The sequence below is a fragment of the Equus quagga genome, chromosome 5 (genome assembly GCF_021613505.1).
Source record: "Equus quagga isolate Etosha38 chromosome 5, UCLA_HA_Equagga_1.0, whole genome shotgun sequence".
NCBI classification, from domain to species: Eukaryota; Metazoa; Chordata; class Mammalia; order Perissodactyla; family Equidae; genus Equus; species Equus quagga.
In genome coordinates, this window is record NC_060271.1 from 23,387,575 (window position 1) to 23,407,674 (window position 20,100).

At 46.7% G+C, this 20,100-nt stretch overlaps 1 protein-coding gene across 1 annotated transcript in view; it reads left to right on the top strand.

Annotated features, from left to right (window-relative positions):
* CSMD2 (CUB and Sushi multiple domains 2) overlaps positions 1-20,100 on the top strand; it is a 585,891-nt gene that overhangs the window by 369,139 nt on the left and 196,652 nt on the right. The window contains exons 15-19 of the mRNA XM_046662326.1: positions 2,354-2,548; positions 13,756-13,894; positions 14,884-15,071; positions 15,853-16,041; positions 16,249-16,365. Coding sequence (XP_046518282.1) covers positions 2,354-2,548; positions 13,756-13,894; positions 14,884-15,071; positions 15,853-16,041; positions 16,249-16,365 — 828 coding nt within the window. The remainder of the gene's footprint in view (positions 1-2,353; positions 2,549-13,755; positions 13,895-14,883; positions 15,072-15,852; positions 16,042-16,248; positions 16,366-20,100) is intronic.

A 20,100-nucleotide genomic window follows, 5' to 3' on the forward strand; every position in this document is an offset into this window, starting at 1 on the left:
GGACTTACTAGCAGAGGAGCCCATGCTGAGTCCTCGGGAGGAAGAGGCGGAAGACGGCCTGCCTGACCTGAGGACCGAGCTATTACCCAGCATTTCTCTCCGAGTTTCTCCACCATTGTAAAAATGATGCACATCTGACACATGAATACTCAAAAACCAATACTCAAAGAAGAAATGCTAACTACCACCCAAAATCCCTCCACCCGGAAATGGTTCTTGCCGCTATTTGGGGAAGACTTAACAGACATCACTATTTTTCTATGCATTTGTACAGACAGTTGGATGGATGAGTAGAAATAATTTTTTAAAATCTGGGCTCCCTCCTAGGCCTGCTGAATGAGAATCTCTAAGGGGATGAGGCCCCAGCATCTACATTTTTTCCACAGGCTTCTGTGGCGATTCTGACGTGGCTGGTGAAACAATAGACCATGGTTAAGTGTTTGGGAACTCGTGTAGTCTCTCCCCGCAGAACATGAAGCTCCACAGTCACATCGCAACTGATGATCATCCAGCTGGGCTTGAATCTGCCCGGGGCCGGGGAGCCCGCCCCCCGACCCCCATAGCTCTCTCCAGAGCTAGAGAGCGCTCAGGGCTCCCCCTCACAAGGACTTGAAGTCTGTGTCCCTGTGCCAAGGATCGGTGATCCCATTTCCACCCCTGGAGCTCCTTAGGGAGACCCTAAGCCTCCTTCCCCGTGGAGCGTTTTGAACAATGATGACGTGGCCCCTGTTTGCTGAGCACCCGCCGTGTGAACACTCTGAGTCACCACTCCCGACTCCACAACGAAAACTTCTAAGCTAAGATCTGTCCCTTTCACACACCAGGAAACTGAGGCTTGAAAAGGTGCACAGGTGGAACTGGGTAGTACTGAAATCCTTGACTTAGAGCTTTTGCTTCCAGATGTTGGAAATAGCTCCATACTCCTTTTGTATGCATACAAATGTGTGTGTGTGTGTGTGTGTGTGTGTGTGTGTGAGACTGATAGGGTTTTGAATAGACAAATGCCTGGACTTCTGGGCCCCAAGAACTACTTTTCTTTCTACCCCATATTTCCAAATGTCAGGGCAACCTCATGGTCCTAGCTCCTAATGAAGAAAGGTTAGGAGACTGAAGTGTGGGCTGACCTCGGCTTTGCATTTCGGAGGGAAGGGTGTTGGGGACTCCGTTGAGGCTCTGCAAGGGGTCGTCACCATCATCTCCATGTCAGAGGCTCCCACAGCTCAACTTTGATAGGAGGCATCACCAGGCCTGCAGGCCTCTCACCTCCAGCAAGATCCCTCAGCCTCTGGGGCCGCTTCCGTGCAAGTGTTTCCATCACTAGGGAATTTCAGAGGCTTGGAAATTGAGTTCTTTAAAGGGGCATATGCCCCGGCAGCCTTGAAGCCTAGTCTCCCCTGGAAAGCTACCATCCTTAAAAGAGCAGGGGTGCCAATAGGATGTGGCATCAGAGACTTGAGGGCGAGAACTGTGGCACCCCTGGTGGGGGCAGGCTGGGAATGTGCTTGGTGGAGATGGAGTGGGAACTCATCCTTAAGGAGTCCTTGGCATCTGTCAGGTGCTGTACCACACACTCTCCACTTTCATATTCATGTCAACGTTCATTTTACTTCTATCCCAGAACAACCCCGCAAGTGAAGTTGATCTCCATTTTATAGGTCAGGAAACAGAGATTACATAAGTTGCCCGAAACCATGTAATGAACAAGAGGCGAGGCCCTACTAAACGCAAGTGTTCTGACTCCTTCCTCTCCCCCAACTGCATTATCAGCTGCCTGGGAGAGCGCGCGGCAGCCTGACAAGCGGGAAGGCAGTGAAGCCAACGGCTTCAGACAGGGTTCATTCCAGGGGACCTATTTCATTATGCTCCTTGTCTATTGGTGTCACAGGAGTTAGAGTCCAGCTCACCTGCAACGTAAATGATCCCGTAACTGTCTGAAATTAGGGAAGCGTGGAATGGATTTGACATTGAGGAGACAGATCTGCTTCTTAGCCATGTTGAGCCTCAGTTTCCCCCTTTGTAAACTGGGATAATAGTATCTACTTCATGAAATCACTGTGTGACTTAAACACGCTAACATGAGAAACAGCCCCCTTCCTGATCTCTCAGTGTTCTTTAGAATGAAGCAGGATAAGGGGTCCAGGAAGGCGGATCCGGTTTAACCAGCACCAGCCTTATGCCCCATGTGGCACATTGGTCCCTGGCTCTAGGCTGTCCAGGTCTCCCTCCAGCATGGTAGCTTCTTGGGCTAGTGGTGGAGGTCTAGTTTTGACCATCATGATGAAGCTTATTTTTCTTTGGGTGTCCTACTCACACCAGCTCTGTCTAATCACATCCTTGGCCCCCATCCACACAGCCTTCCGACACAACGAGTGCCCAGATCCTGGCGTTCCAGTAAATGGCAAACGGTTTGGTGACAGCCTCCAGCTGGGAAGCTCCATCTCCTTCCTCTGTGATGAAGGCTTCCTCGGGACTCAGGGCTCAGAGACCATCACCTGCATCCTGAAGGAGGGCAGCGTGGTCTGGAACAGCGCCGTGCTGAGATGTGAAGGTACGTGCCTGCCAGGCTGGCGCTGTGGCTGTCAGCCCGGGAGACAGAAGAGGGGGACCGAGTGACCAGAACCACAGTGGCCCATTTCTGTATCATCCTTCATCTTCTCCCGGGACCCAGGGCCACTCTCTCACCCTCACGCTGGAATGGCAGGGGCTTTAGAGGACCACTTTGCATAGAATTTTGTGTTGTCACCAGAGATTAAACTGGAGAAACACTGGGTCTAGACTGTCAGGCATCAAAAACACCTCTTCATTCCACTGGGAACTCCCTCACTATCGCGGCCATTAGCAGTCCTGCTTCCAGCTCCTGCCCGGGGCAGCTCCATCAGCCCGAAGCAGTATTGGCAGTGCTGTGAGCTTTCAAATCTTTCAAGTCGCCTGCCGCTCTCCTTGTCCACGTGCTAAATTTCCCAATTCCCTGGGACATCTCCCAGGCTTGGCCTCTGTGCCCCTGTTAAATGCCTTGAAATCCTAGCGGTCAATCTTCAGGAGACTAAGGGCAGACCAGCCAGAAAAAACACAGCTTGAAGCAAGCACAAGGGTTATTATGGTGTCTCCTTGATCCTGCCTTGCCACACAGACAGCTTTTGACTCAATTTCAGACCAGCCATCTGTTCCACCAAAGTGCAGGCTTTAAAACACAGATTAAGCTTCTTGAGGGCAGGAATCATGTCGCATTTGTGTACCAGGCACAATGCCAGCACAGAATAGGCCTTCAAAGAATGTTTGTGAATAAGGGGTGAGTAGTGAGTACCCACAGGCCCCTCAGAGGCAGTGACAGCATCCAAGGGGGCAGGGGCTGTAATTCTCTCCTTTTGGGGACCAGAAAGCTTCTTCCTCTCATCTCACATGATAGACAGAGGGTGGGGACCTAAGAGACCTCTCTATGTACCCAGTCCCCAAACCCAAATCTGAGCACCCGGGCCAGCAAGTGGGAAGGACAGGAGCACAATGAAGGGGGCATGCCTTAGAGTAAGCAGGGCTCCAGAGCCAACGGGTGGGTGGAGGGAAAAAGAGAGACCACTAAGAGCACAGTGCGTGGAGCAGACGGGCTGTGGTCAAGGTGGGCTTTCACTTCAGAGGGGCCTGGGCTGGAATCCTGGCAAGTCACATTTTCCCTTTGAGCCTCTGTTTTTTTCAGCTGAAAAAGGGGGATGGGGTGGGTTAATAATAAGGTGCACGTGTAAAGGGCAGGTCTTGGCATAAAGTAAGCACTCAAATGTGTTAGCTGTGCTCTTGCTGGTTTGTCAGCTCCGTGAGGTCAGCGAATCTTTCTTGGCCTCATGACGCCACAACTGGCATATTGTTTGACACTTGGTAGCTGCTTGGTCAATACTGGTTGATGAATCACTGAATGAATGAAGGAAGGAAGGACCTTTAAACTAGGTTCGAGCCTCCCTAACGGCCTCCAGAGCCCTGAGTCTCACCAGACTGCCTTTTGTCTCCACCCTGAACCTTATCTGCTGAGTCACCCTGGTCTAGTGACTTGACCTCTCTGTGCCTCAGTTGCCCCAACAGTCAAGTGCAGTGAACAATGGAAACCTCCTCACGGGGTTGTCGTGAGCATGCACCACTCTTGGAGCAGTGCGTGGCAGCAAGGCAGCCCTCACTAAGTGCTGGCTGGGAACATCATTTTAACCTGATTTTAACCACTTCTTCCTTGGACCAATCAGATGAGTAGCACTCCACTTTAGGGCATCAACTGGTACATTTCCAGCCTTCCAGGTGCCCGCCCCAACCATGACATGAACAGACTTCTTTCTGCCCTCCAAAGTCCCACACTGAGGTCTGCACAACCTCATCTGCCATTTTTCCTCAGCAGAGTGAGCACTTCGGGAAATAACAGAAGCTTTGCAGTCAGACAGTCAGTGTGACTCTCACGGCTTCACCCCTCCCAGCTCCAGAACTGATAGATGAGGTGACTCCCTCGTCAGCAGCAGGTGATCGTGCCTGTCCGATGGAGTTGTTCCTGGGTGACGCAGAGGACCACAGAAAGAGCCCAGGGTTGGAGGATCATCACTCGGTGGCCGTTCACCCTTCCTTCAGGCCGGCCCCTCATTCTCTCTCGTGCTCGCCCATCTCCTCTGATTTCTTTGGTTTTCTTTGTGTTGGTTCATCTCCCCCCAGGACATCTCCCCTGCTGTGTCCAGCTCCCCTGGTCTCTCCTTTCTCCTACTTCCTTTGGTTCCGCATGGACCACCGCTGGACCACTCTGTTGGACACCTGCTCTCACCGTGATTACATCTTCCTTTCCCAGTTCTGTGGGCCTGGGTCCTATCTCCCCACCAAGATTGTGGGCACTTTGGGGGCAGAAGTCCAGGCCCCCGGTGCCCCTGAGCCTGTGGGGGCTCAGTCCCAGTGGAGCTGACCCCCGTGAAGAAGCATTAGGACTTGTAACTGCAGAATCCGCTTCTCCTCCCGACTCCCCGCCCTCCTGAATCAGGAGCTCCTGGACCACAGTTCTGCGGGTTCAGTGAAACACTCAAGACCGTGTCTCAATGCACGAGAGAATTCGACCTTTGTTAACAGACCTTAACACGGCTCACTATTTCATAGGCGAAGTCCTAATTTTGAAATTAAAACTGTCTCATTCATTCTGTCCCTGGAGGGGGAAGTGCTGAGTTTGGGGAGCAGTAGGCAACCAGAAATAAGGGGCAGTCTGTTGGAGAGACCCTGACTTGGCACAGGGGACAGCCGGTTTGGTTTTCTCAGTGTGATGGATGTTTGATGCCACCCTGGTTTGTGGGAATCTGGGGAGCAGCATAGCAGAGGGACAGAGTGACAGGCAGATGCCACCTAGGATGGCCAATCCCAGACTTACAACAGTAGAGCAGGCAGGTAAAGAAGCCCCTGGAATCTGGCCCCTCCGTGGCCCCTTGCTCTCCTTGTGTCAGAGCCGTGGGAGAAATCTGCTTTGCAATCAGCATCTTTGTCTTTTTCATTTTTTCTAGTTTTGTTTTTGATTAAGTATCCCCACCTTGTGGACAATTAAATTCAGAAGTTAATGGTCTTTTTAAAAATCTTTTAATATATGCTAAGAGCCACTTAGGTTTTAAGAGGCTGCAAGAGGACAAGGGAGAAAATGGCTTCTTCTCCTAAATTTAGAGGGAAGGATGATCATCTGGCTGGTGTAAAGCAGAAGTTGGCAAACTTTTTCTTAAAGGGCCAGATAGGAAGTGTTGTCAGCTTTGTGGGCTATAAGGTCTCTACTCGACTCTGCCATCTTTATGGGAAAATGGCCGTAGACGATACATAAATCGATGGGCCAGATTTGGCCCCAGGCTGTAGTTTCCTCCCATCTGATCTAGAGAACAGAGGACATAAGGGATGCATATGTTTAAAATCAGAGATTTCCTAAGAAAGACATCCAGGTAGTAAAGGCATCTACATAGGAGCAGCTGGTTCTCTCTCCCCCACATCCATCAATTCCTTGTCTCTTTTAAGGAAGAACCCAGTAATCATATCCTCTGTGACAAATGGTTTACAAGTGTCACCTCATTTCAGCCATGCACTGGCCTAGGGAGTGGAGACCGCGTCCCCACTGGGGCACAGAGAGGTTAAGTGTCTTGCCCAGGGTCCTCCTAGCTTCTAAGTGGTGGAGCCAGACTTCAAACCCCAGCTCTTGGCTACACTGTTACTGTATTTTTCTTGAATTATATCACTAGAAAGGATATAATTTCAAACATGTTTACAAAAGACTTTAAAGCATCTAAAAATAAGCTGAAAAGCAGATTTTCTACTTTCCATATCCCAGTAGAAAATTAAAACAAAAGGAAACATATTGCCCCTCACAAAAGACAAGACGGGCCGCCACATGGAAGCATCAGAAATTGACAGCATAAAGCAAAATGGCAGCAGTAAGGCAAACATATCTGTTATGACATTAAAGGTAATTAAACTCCCTACTAAAAGATAAAGAATCTCAAACTGGGTTTTAAAAAATATGTTGCTTACAAGAAATACAAGGGGGAGAAAAAGGAGATTAATTATGTACAGTGAGCATCTGTTTTTATTTTTAAAGTAGTACTTGGTTGTTGTAAAAAATTTGAACAATACACAAGTACAGTAAAGTTCAAAGTGGAAATATTCATTTCCAACCCCACTCCCCAGAGGAAAAGGATTGAATAGTTTCGTGTAAACATGTTCACGTTTTTTCCTCTGTGTGTATGCGTGTTACTTTTATAATCAGAAAATTTTAAAGTCCTTTAAAAAAAAAGATCAGACTGAGAAAGGCAAACACCATATGACTTCACTCATATGTGGAAGATAAACAAACACACGAATAAGGAGAACAGATTGGTGGGTACAGAGGGGAAAGGAGTCGGGGGAGGGTGAAAAGAGTAAAGGGCACATATGTATGGTGACGATGAAAGCTAGACTGTTGGTGGTGAGCACGGCACAGTCAATACACGAACTGAAATGTAATAATGTACACGTGAAATTTATGCAATATTATAAGCCAATAGGACATCGAGAAACTAATTTTTAAGAAAAGGTCCATTCTCCCCACTCCCACAAGAGGAATCTAGATATAAGTGATGGTTGTAACTCATATATGATCCACATATGAGTGATGGTTGTAGCTCATTTAGGCCTCCAAGAAAGAAGTAAGGGTACTCATTGAGTTTCTAACATTATCTCATTTAATCTTCTGGTCACTCTTGTGAGAAGGGTATTATTATCTCCATGCATGAGAAACCTGCAGACCAGCGAGGTGAATTGACTTGCCTGAGATCACCCAGCTAGTAATATTTGAACACTTACCAAGCACTAAATACTAGACCAGTGCTTTACATACAGTGTCCTATCGAATCCTCAAGACATCCTTGTGAGGTAGGTACTGTTCTGTCCTCATTTCACAGATCAGGAGACTGACGCACAGAGTAGTTAAGTAATTTGCCCAAGATCACACAGCTAAGTGAATGAGAGAGTCAGGTTTCAAATCCAAGTGTTCTGATTCCAGAACCATCACTTTTAATCACCAAATAAGGTCTGTCTGACTCCAAAGTTTATTCTGCTTTCATTCTACCACAAAATGGCGGAGTAGAAGGCCAGAGGAAAGGCTTTCACTCCTGGTCATTCACATGCCTAGTCAACCGAAACCCCTTTGAGGGCAGTAGTCAGGGCGGGCATTCCCACATCCACCCACAGTGGTTAGAAATGCAGGCTCTGGAGCCAGACCGCCTGGGTTTAAATCCTGGCTCTGCCACTTCCTAGCTGTGTGTTTCTGAACCAGTTACCTAACCTCTGTGTACCTGTTTCCTCAACTATGAAATGAGGCTAATATGAATACCCACCTTATAGTTTGTTGTGAAGACGAACGTACAGGAAAAGAAAACGCACACATAAATTAGTGTCTGGCACCGTGTGAGGGCTCAGTGAGTACTAGTTCTTTCTGTTAGTCTGCTCCGTTACCGTTCCCAACTGCTCCTTGCCTGCACCACTTTAGCATCAGAGGTCAGGAGAGATGGGTCATCCCTCACAGGGGACCCCAGCCCCTCTTCAGAAGCCCAGTGTATTAGTCATCTCAGGCTGGGTGGCTTAAACAGCAGACATTTGTTTTCTCACAGTTCTGGAGGCTGGAGGTCCAAGGTCGAGGAGCCCTCAGGCTTGGTTTCCCCTGAGGCCTCTCTGCTTGGTTTGCAGACGGCTGCCTTCCTGCTGTGTCCTCACATGGCCGTTCTCTCTGGGCACATGCACTCCTGGTGTCTCTTCCTCTTCTTATGGGGACACCAGTCCTATTGGATCAGGGCCCTACTCTTAAGACCTCATTTCACCTTAATGACCTCCTTAGAGATCCTCTCTGCAAATACAGTCACTTTGGGTTAAGCCTACAACCTATAAATTCTGGGGGACACAATCCAGTCATAACAGCGAGCATCTCTGCCTTCCTACCAGTATTTCATTCCTTCAACAAAATATTTCTTGAGCACCTACTGTGTGTCAGGCAGTGGATTTGGCACACGGTCCCTCTTTTGTCTTATTGCTGAGCTCATCTCTCTATTCAAGGCAGGACCCTCCTCTTTTTCTTTCTTATCCGTGTGTATGCACGTGCACGCATGTGTGTCTATGTGTGTGTTTTCCACTCTAACTTTTTTAATGGAAAATTTCAAACAGAGAGAACAGTGTGCTGAACCCCATATGCCCATCACCCAGCTTCAACAATTATGAACTCATGACCTCTTTTGTTTCGTTTATCCCCCCACCCATTCCCCCACCTCCCTCCACGCTGGGCTTCTCCTGAAGCATATTTCAGGCCAAACATTTCATCCACAACATTTTAGTGTGTATCTCTAACAGATGAAGAGAATCTTTAAAACATAACCACAATACAATTATCTTTAAAAAAATAAAAATGATTGCTTAACACAATCAAATTTCCATGATTATCTAAAACTTTCTTTTATGGTATTTTTTAAAAAATCCAAATCCTAGTTAGGTTCATACGTCGCAGTTGGCTGATATAGCTCAGTCTTTTTTAATCTACAGGTGTCTTCCCCACCCCTTGTGATTTTCTTGTTGAAGGAGCTGGGTTATTTTATCCTGAGGAATGTTCTACATCCTGAATTTGGGCGATTACATCCCTGGGAGGTTGTTTAAAGTGATCCTCTCTCTCTTTTATTTCCTTTAATTGGCAGTAAGATCTAGAAACCTGATCAGATTTGGGTTTGGGGCAAGATATTTTATAGGCGAGGCTCTGTGCCTCCATCAGAGGCACTTCCTGCCTGATTGCCTCTCTTTTGGGGACGGTAGGAGCCATCGATGATCACGGCCTAGGGATTGCAAAATGGTAAGATGCTATCATTTCTTCTTCTTCTATAAGCTGGACTACTTAAAGAAAGCTTCTCCTCATCAACTATTTGGTTACCCTGAAGTATCGTTCATAAAGAAAAGACGGGAGAAATATTCAATTATTTTCCTTTATTTACCAGTTTTCATATTAATGACTTGATTCCCTAACATCTTCCAAAGTTGAGCATGTTTCCAAATCCTTACAGCCCAGTGGATTTAAACATATTTTATGTGTTTAAATCCATTGCAGTTATTACTCTAATGAATGCTCAAGTTGTCCCATTGGCCAGCAGAAGCCTTGTGAAATTGGCCCAGCCTCGTCTTGTACGTTTTTTGTCCCTGACCTAGAATCAGCGGTTTCTCCAAGGAGGCCTGGTTCCTTTTTAGTGAAAAATGATATTTGGAATCCAGGCACTGGGAATGCTTGTTACAATTGAGTAGGTCCTTGTTTCTGAGTCTTTTGAGCAAACAGAGCTAAGTAATAGTTTTTTAAAGATAAAATGCATCAGGGGTTCATTTCATTTCAAATGTAAGAACACTTTTTCTTTTTTACTTAACTTCCTTGATATCATATCTGTATCTTCTTTTGCTCTTGCTGAAAATCCTGGTGCTCAACAGCACCAACATAATTTCCCATTCCATAATATATACCTAAGAGTCTCAGAATTGTAATTTCCAGTATTGCCAACAGCAATATGATTACTGAAAGTACTTAAGTGTTTTTTCTCTCAATTCTTCTTGTCCCTATATCCTACTAGGGCTGGGCTAGCAAATCAATGTGCTTTAAAATCTCTAACTAGTTTCTTCATGCGTGATTATGCCACCAACTGATACGGTATTGTATTCATTTATTTCACTCTGCTTTTGAGTTTCGAGAAATTGCTTATCAAATTTACATCTTTCTTTTTAAGTGTGTAAAATATTTACATAGTTCCAAAGTTAAACGTCTAGAAGAAGTTATATTCTGAGAAAGTCTAGCTTCTATCCGTCTCCTCTTTACCCTGTTCCCTCCCTCTTCCCAGAGGTAATCTTGAGGTTTCAGTTTACCTTATCATTGATGGTGAATATGAGTAAATTTGTGTATGTGTCCCACACCCCTTTCTTAAATGAATGGGATCACACTATACCCTTATTCTCACCTCTCCACCTTGCTTTTATTCACTTAATAATATATTCTGGGGACCACTCCATGACATTATATAGAATAATCCTCATTGATTTTTTACAGCTGCATAAATAGTCCATTTGTTGATTACCCCAGTTCGTTCAGTCAGCCCTCCACTGCTGAACATTTGGGCTGTTCCCACTCTGTCACTATTGCAAAGAGTGCCACCTTGGATAACCATGTACATTTGTATATATCTATATGTGTGTGTGTGTGTCTTTTCCTATTTTTGCCAGTGTATCTTTGGACCAGAGTTCTAGAGTAGAATTGCTGGGTCAGGGAATACATGCCTATGAATATTGCAGGACATTACCAAATTTCCCCTCATAGGGGTTGTGCCATTTTGCATTTCCATCAGCAAGGTAGTAGAATTCCTGGTTTTCCTCAGCCTCACATGTCATCGGACTTTGAGTTTTCCCTCTCTGATGGAGGAGAAATCATTCCTCATAGCAGTTTTAATGTACATTTTCTTAGTGAGAGTGAGGTTGAGCATCTTTTCAAAGTTAAAGAGACTGGCATTTAGGAATCCTCCCCTCCTTCTCCCTGCCTGGCAACTGCCACCCTGCAGTATGAAGACGAACCAGAGAGAGAGCGAAGGACGGAATGAATAGAGAGGTCGTTTGAACTTCACATGAGCTGGAGAAGACATGAACTAGCCCAGGGTAACAAAACAATACAACAAAGAAAGAAAACAAAGTGGTGACCACCAAAGGCAGGACTTGGGTTTCCCTCTCTGGAGACTTTAGATAGGGTTTTGTTGATATACTTGCAGCCGAGGCAGGCAAGGGACTGTGTGATCTCTGGTTTCCTGGAAAGTATGCGAGGCAATCACAGTCCAACAACCAAAGAGGCTGAGCCTGTGCTCAATTGGAGCCGAGAATCCCTACTTCTGCGGAGGCTCAGTGCCTGCAGGAGGACCCAGGGATGTGGCAGTAGGCACGTTCCTCCCCACCTCCAAGATCTCACCGGAGAAATAGAGGAAAGCGTTAGTAGTTCAAGTGAGATGCATGGATGGGTCTTGAAAACTAGACTTACCAGGAAGTGACAAAACCCATAGGCAATTTACTCTCTCCGTGTTTGATGTGGGTCCTATGTAATTACTTGGTTTCTCCGAACCTCAACTTAACTGAAAATGGGGTAATAATCCCCACCTATGAAATTAGGGTAATAATGGCATCTGCCTTTTAGTACTGCAGTTGTCATGAGGACAATGCATGGTAAGCCCTGATTACCATTTGAGGGGACGCAGAGTACGCTCCCAGTACCTGTGGTTCATTACTGTCCGTCCGCCGTGGTTCTAGAACAATCATGTGCCACAGGAGACTTGGCAAGGTCTTGAGGTGAAAGCTCAGCTCTCACTTCGTTAGTTTTTGATCTATTGCTTAGCCTGTTTAACCGTAGTTTTCTCCTCTGTAAAATGGGAATAATAACTTCGTAAACGTCGTGTGCCCTTAAATGAGAGAATACCCATAAAGCAGTTAGCACCATATGTCATCAGTATGAGTTTCTACTATCATCATCATTCTTATTTTTGTGATCTTCTTTGTTAATTAAACTTCCTAATATAACTTTCTGTTAAGAATGCTTGACGATTATTTTAGATATTTCAAAGAAGTTTGTAGACTTGAGAGAGGAAGGGTGTGATACATTTGGCTGTATTTTATGAAGCTGAATACCTAGAGAAATTTGCAGAGATAGAAGTGCTGGGGAGCTCTTTCTTCCCCTCCCGGTCCTGTCAGGGCATTTTTGGCCTCTGGGAGCTCCATCATAACGGCATCCCAAGGAAGGAGGGGTTCCTTTCAATCTGGGAGCCTGCTTGGCTTAAGTTCTCTGAATTTAGGCCATCTTCCTAGGTCTGAATGCAGGCTCTGCCCCTTGCTATCCCAGGGCTAGTTACTTAACCTCCATAAGCCTCAGCTTTCTTAGCTGTAAAATGGATCCCCTCCCAGGGTTTGTGTTTTGTGAAGAGTGAGCATGGTTATCTCTGGGAAGCTAAACACCTGACATGAGTAGGCTCTCAGTCCGTGGCAGTGGTGGCGACAGTAGCAGCAGCACTGGTGTTGGCTGTATCAACATCCTCATCTTCATTCTTGGGGCCAGAGGTGTCTTAGTCAGGGTGGCCTAGGTTAGACTGTGTTAACACACTACCCTACAATCTCAGTGGCTTACAAACAGGAGTTTATATCGCCCACAGACTACTCAAGCTACGTGTTTAATACGAGTCATCAGGGACTCCGCTCCTCAGAGTCACTTAAAGGCCCCGGCTGACGGGACTTCCATTTTGACACTCGCTTCCACAGTCCTTGAGGCAGGAAACTTTGCAAATCATGCACTGGCTCTTAACATCCCCACATAGACGTGACACACTTCATTTCTACTCTCATTTTATTGGTCAAGGCAGTCACATGGCCTTGCGTACCTTCAAAAGAAATGGGCATTGAAATCCGACCATGTGCCCTGAAGGAGGGGCTGGAGCAGCTCTGATGGCCATCACTGGGGCCAGGGGTCTGGTTGCAGGAAAAGGCAGGAGTGGCAAGGTTGTGGGTGAGAATGGGACGCTCAGGGACGGGAAGAATGGGCAGAGAGAGAGGGAGGGACTGAGGTAACAGGCTTGGCAAGATCAGAGCCAGCCATGAGAGGGGCCTGGACCACCCAGTGTCCTGTGGAGTTACCTGCCATGCGTTGCATTTGTTCATCCTTCTATCCATTCATTTATTCATTCAAGCGATAATCACTGAGGGAGAACTGTGTGCCAAGCACTAGGCTAACTGCCGGGGGCTCCAAGTCACGTAGAGAAACAACGTGGTCCCTGCCCTCACTGAGCTCAGAGTGGAACAGGGGGTGCAGGTGCTTAGAGGCCGACACTCTGCACATGCTCCGGCCCCAGCGCCAGGTGGAGGACGTGAGGAGGTGGGCCGCAGGCCTGGCAATTGAAGGAGGAACAAAGGAAAAACCAGTGTGACCCAAATAGCAGCTGCTTTTCAGCTCTTCTAGAATGGCAAAGGACTTTGTTTAAAGGATTCTTTTCATTTCTCCCCTCTGGCCTTTAATAAAACTCCAAATGATGTAACTGGACACATCTGTAAAGGTCCCAATAGACAGAACTCACCATTTATAGAGTTTACGTAATTTTCCATAAAAACAAAAACAGTGCTTGTTGGCAGACACATTTTGTAGAGGACTTTTTGTTTATTCATTCATTTGTCACCCCCCCAAGAAACCTGCTTCTGTCGCTTCTGTCCCCCCAGCTCCCTGTGGTGGGCATCTGACTTCGCCCAGTGGCACCATCCTCTCTCCGGGCTGGCCTGGCTTCTACAAGGATGCCCTGAGCTGTGCCTGGGTGATTGAAGCCCAGCCGGGCTACCCCATCAAAATCACCTTCGACAGGTGCTGGTAACCACAGCCTGGGAGCGGGAGGGTGAGGGGTGATCTCTATGGAGTGATGTGGGTAGGGGACCAGCACTGAAGCTGAAATGGCAGCAAGGTCAGAGAACACTCGAGTGCACTGCCCTGGGTGGGGACAGACTGCGCTGGCCTTGGTTCTGCTTCAGAGTGGGGTTAGTGCTGTTTAGGGAACTCTGTGAGGAGAAGTTTGGGGTATCACTTGGGACATCAGAGCCCTTCTCTCTCCTCGCCCCCAAGGAGAGAGAGCAGGCAGCCAGAAACCATCAGATGGTGAAGCAGGCGTTAGCACCTGAGGAGCATGACCCTAACTGACACTTACGACATGGGACGGGGGTCTTCCTGACCTCTGACCCAAATTCTGCTCACATCCCCACTTCTAGCCCCCACCCCGTGTACGCCCATTGTATGGGGAAAGTAGTCACCCAAATATGGACACAAGCTTCTTCTAGACGAAGCGTTCGTGGTCTAGAATAGCGGTCCAAGACTTTTCTGTGAAGGGCCAAATAGTGACCATTTTAAATGTAGTGGGCCACCTGTAGATATCTGTGGCATATTATTTGCTTTTTAACAAAAAATGCCTCTTCATAAATGTAAAAAGCGTTCTTAGCTCTTACGTCACAGAAAACAAGCTATAGACCAGATTTGGCCCCCGGGCTATAGTTTGCTGACCCCTGGCCTAGAACATTCTGACCCCTATGAGGCTAGTCATTCTGCCTCTTAAGATGTGTCATGGTCCAGGCACAGAGAGGACTGAGAGAGCTGCGTCCAATCACGGGGTAAGAGGAGAAGGAGGGTTCAGAACGGTAGAGAATGCCCGTCCCCTTCGCTAGGGAATGTGAAAATCGTAGTAAAGTATCCCAGCCTGACAAAATGTGGGTGTCCCGAAGCCTTGGGTCAGGCAGGGCCTTCTGTCATTGGCAAATTAATAAGCCTTGGGTTTCTCAAGAACTTGACACTCCCGTCTTCGGCAGATTTAAAACCGAGGTCAACTATGATACTCTGGAAGTGAGAGATGGACGGACGTACTCAGCACCGTTGATCGGGGTTTACCATGGAACCCAGGTCCCCCAATTCCTCATCAGCACCAGCAACTATCTCTACCTCCTCTTCTCTACCGACAAGAGTCACTCAGACATCGGCTTCCAGCTCCGCTATGAGAGTGAGTCTTGGAAGGGAGGCAGATGACAGGGTTGGCCCTGGTGGGTGAAAGGACCGAGGACTGTGCTCCTCCAGTAGACTCCAGCTCAGCCCCATCCCCATGCTTTCTCAATTAGGCTGTGCTCCTTGGGAGGTGCTCCCTTGCCCTCAGCATCCCTCAGAGCTCACGGGAGCTTAGAGTTGAAACTTTAGAAACAATGAAAGTTAGTGACCTGTCCCCGCGGTCCTTGTGTTCACACCGCGAGGCCTCTTCTGTGTGCAGATGGTTGGGTGTGCCGTGCTGGGTGGGCACTCTGGGGACAGAGCATTTGACAGATCCCGAAGCTGAAGTGAGATGGCATCTCCTGCTCGCTCTCACCCTCTCTCATCACCTTCTTCATTCGTTGCTGGTGCCTCGATTTAGAGAAGATGTCACTTCGCTTCTTGGTAGACCACTATAGAGAGTTATGGTTGAGAGCACCATGAGGACAGGGTCGTTTTCTTACTCATGTTTGTATCCCTAAGCCTTAGCAAGGTGTCTAAGCCATAGTAGACACTCAACTTATGATGAATGAATGAATGAATGAACAAACAAGTGATTGATTGAGCCAATCTGTTTTCTCTGACAGATAGGTGTTCAAATACCCTCTCAGCAGACACTGACAGCCACATTTGATGAGTGGGTAACTGGCAACTTCAGCCTTCGATAAATCAGGGCGCCCTCCTCTCTCTCTGTGAGTCAGCTCGGGTCCCTCTGTGGTGAAGGTGAGCTGTCTGTTCCAGCTGTGGGCTCTCTTTTCCAGCTATAACACTGCAGTCAGACCACTGTCTGGATCCAGGGATCCCCGTAAATGGGCAGCGTCATGGGAATGACTTCTACGTGGGCGCTCTGGTGACCTTCAGCTGTGACTCGGGCTACACATTAAGCGACGGGGAGCCCCTGGAGTGTGAGCCCAACTTCCAGTGGAGCCGGGCCCTGCCCAGCTGTGAAGGTGAGACACACTATAAGGGGGTGCTAAAGTAGAAGATTCCTTTCCTTGTTGTAAAAACCAGGAGCTGGAAGGGGCGCTGACTCTCCTCCCTGTCAGTGAGGGTTAGGGAGTCTGAGAGGAGATGGGGGGTGGACTCATAGGAGGATTATGGGGGGAGCTCACTGGACCACTCCATGTTTTTCACTGCTCTCTTCCCTCTTTTTGTAGCACTCTGTGGTGGCTTCATTCAAGGCTCCAGTGGGACCATCTTGTCACCAGGGTTCCCTGACTTCTACCCCAACAACTTGAACTGCACCTGGATTATCGAAACATCACATGGCAAGGGTGAGTGTTTAGGCCCATAGCACGTATCAGGATGTGACATGGTCAGGGCCCCAAGTTCCCTAGGTCAAGGTGACCTCAACGGGGATTTCCCTATTTGGTGACCTCTGGGCGTAGTCTGAATTTTTCTCACCAACAAAAAAACTCCCAGAACTTTCCCGTCTCCTTGAATCACAGAACTCATTCAATAAATATTTTTAAGGTTCTAAAATCTCCAAACTGGGAGAGATCTTAGAGATGACCGGCTCTCAAATTCTATTTAATGCAGGGATCGTCTCTAAATCGCTCCCCACAAGATGGCGACACCCCTTCTGTCTAAATACCCCCAGTGGTGGGGAGACGGCCAACTCATTCAACAACTGGGCACCTACTGTCATATTTTGAGAGCTCTGCCCCCTTCTAATGGCCTACTAGATGTCCCTGAAACTTTTTCCTCATACTGTGTCCTGGAGAAACATAGGCTCCATCTGTCTTCTCCCTCTTCCTCATCCACCCCTCAGATGTTGGACACAGCAATCCTCTTCTTGCGTAACTCAGCTGTTCCTCATTTCACATGTTTTCCTATTCCTCACCAGGGTGGCCTGTAGCCTCAACTTCCCTAGCATAAATGATCTTTGGAAGTCCAAGTTCAAAGTAAGAGTGTGATTACAGATAAACATTAATTAATATACTCTTTCATTCCACAAATATTGATTGAATGTCACTTATGTGGCAGACACTGGGGCTGGGAATAAGCAGTAGCCAGGCGGATATGGCCTCTGTCCTCAGAAGCTTGCTCCCAAGTCCATCTAGAGTCGTGGCTCTTAACCCCTCTGCACTTTGGCAAATACCAGCGCTCGGACCGCACCCTCGAGATTTTGATTTTTTACTTTGGAGGTGGAATCCGGGACCTGTGTTTTTAGAACACTTCACTAGTAATTCTGTTGCGTGCCCTTAAATAAGAACCTCTGACCTAGAAGAATTAACATGTAGAAAAGCTAAGGAAAAAATGTGAAAGGAAGAGTCACCCTTCCTATACTAAAATGTGGTTATGGGCTAAAATAATTTTAACAATGTGGTAAATCAGTGGGGGAGGATAAAGGTCCAGAAATAGATTTCTGTGTGTGGGTACACACATGCACACTCGTGTGTATAATGTGTATGAGAGAGACACAGTAGGGAGTATATAATTAAAATGTCATTTCCAATCCATTGAAGAGAGGATGGATTATTTAATAAACGGTTTTAAAACCGTGGGCTTAAACATTTGGAAAAAAGGAAAAAATCAAATCATACCTCATACATTTAACCACATAAATTCCAGTTCTGGAAGACATGAAAATCTAACCTCAGGTGGGGATGTACTTTACAGAATACACTAAGAGCAGAATCCATAAAAGCAAAGACTGTTAGAATTGATTAAATACAATTTGAATGGATTTACGGTAAAAAAAGAAAAAGCCATAAAAAGTTAAAATAGTAAATGGACAAAAATATTTGCAATACATACAATCAACTAAGGATTTCCAACCTGACGCACAAAGAGCTCTTAAAAATCTTTCAGAAAAATATGCCTGGTCTACAGGCCTGTAAAAGGAGCAAAACCATAAACTAATGCTACCTCATAGAGGAAATACTAATGAAAGGACATTGACCCCGCTAATAAGTAAAGAAATACACATTCAAACAGTAACGAAATATCATTTCCTTTTTCAAGTCAGCAAAGAACTTGTAACAGTGTGGGGACAGTGGAGACGTGAACACTCTTCTTCCCTGCTGACCTTGTGTGAAACGGTTCACACTTTCCAGAGGGTGATTCCAGGATATGAACCAAAAGCATTAAAGATTATGTGCCTTTGGACCCAGCAATTCCACTTCTTGGAATTTTCTGAAGAAAATAAGTAAAACTGTCCATCAAGATTTAGCTACAAGGATGTCTCCTAAAACACCTTATTAATGGAAAAATTACTAACTCTTCAAATATCCATCGATAAGGAAATGTTAAATAAACATATGGTACAGCTGTATGATGAAATACTATGCGGCTGCTAAAAGGAATAATGTGAAAGAATATTTAAAGACCCACGGAGGTGGCTGAAATACATTGTTAAGTAAAAGAAGTTTGTTACAAGAATATACTCAGTTTATAAAAAGTAAACAAGGATATGTGCATAGAAAATAGTCTGAAAAGATATACCCCAGATGTTAATACTAGTTGTCTCTTTTTTCATCATTTCCCTTTTTTCTAATTTTGAGCAATAAGCATTTATTCCATGAGAAATATACTACTTGTATAAAAAAAAGAAAATTTGAAAGGAAAGACACTTATAGTCACAGCACATGTGCTTAAAGGCTGTCAATCTGCCGTGAATAAGCCTAGCCTGGCTGGGATTAGGATGGCCTGGAGCTCCTTGGGTAAGGTAGGACTCTCCAGGCAGTCAGGGAAAGGCCGGGGTTGTCCCCTTCTCCCCACAATATTGCTCCTGAGGAGAGAAGGGATGAGAGCAGTGTCCTTGTTCATCCTGCAGAGCTGTTTCTGCCAAGCCTGGTCCAGAGTTGGCCATTGCAGGAGCCAGAAGCTACTCTGCGGCATCAAGAGAAAGAAAGGCAGCCCCTCATGATCGCTAAGGAAACAACCCCCTGTGGTCATGATTGTCTGTGTCTGGGCATCGGTGATACAGGGGTATATGTTTCTCTATGCCCTTCTCTGTGTGTCTTTGCCTAGAAGTCAATGCAGTTCAACAAATAGGTAACAAAAGCTTATTTTATACTTATACTTATTCTGAGTGCTAGGAAAAAACGGAACACGCCACTCTGCCATTGCCTGCCTTCGGAAGTGTATAATCTAGTGGTAGAGATAGACAGCCTAAAGAGATCTCTCACTGCTCCACGGCCAATGCTGGGATAGAGCAGAGAGAGCTGGGGAAACAGCCGGAGGCCAGTCCAAGGGTTAAGCAGGTGTCCCAGAGTTGAGACTTAAGCCAGTCTTCAGTGATGAACAGGAATTAGCCAGAACGAAAGGTGTTCCAGGCAGAGCATCAACAAGATACTGGTATAAGACCAGGTCACTTCTTCCTTAGAACCACTTAAAGGCTGCTTGTTTCTTAAGGTTCTGTCTTGTTTCCCGTCTGTGCTGACCCCTGGCATAGAGCCCCACAGAGAATAACTAGCATGGCCCTGCAGCCCTTGCGTACCTTTCTCAGCCTCCTTCTGGGCCCTTTAAATGCTAAGTTTTAGCTACACTGAACTAGAGCTTTGCACGTTGGGATAATTGTCTTCTCTCAGGAAGCCTTCCTCTCCCTGCAGCATCTCCACCATTCCCCTTGTGTCACCAGCTCCTCATCCTTCTGCACTCACTTCCTCTAATGAGCCTTCCCAACCCTCCCCCTCCAGCTCGGGGGCCCCTTCTGTGACCCCCACAGGATCCTGTACCTTCCCAGCCCCAGGCTTTACCCGACTCAACAGAACTTGCATTTTCACCATCTGTGTCCACGACAGGCTCTCGGAGAGACATGTGTGCCTTGCTTCCTGCGGTTTCCCAGCTTCTGGCTCTATGCCTAGCGCATAAGGAACTCAAGAAATATTTATATGCATTGAATTAAACTGAACCCAGACCCTCCTCAGTCTCTGCTTGTAAGGGTATGTCCATACTGTTTTCATAGTGGCTGTACCAATTTACATTCCTGCCAAGTGATCCAGCTATTCTACTTCTGAGTGTTTATTCAAAGGACACGAGAGCACTAATTCGAAAAGATGTAT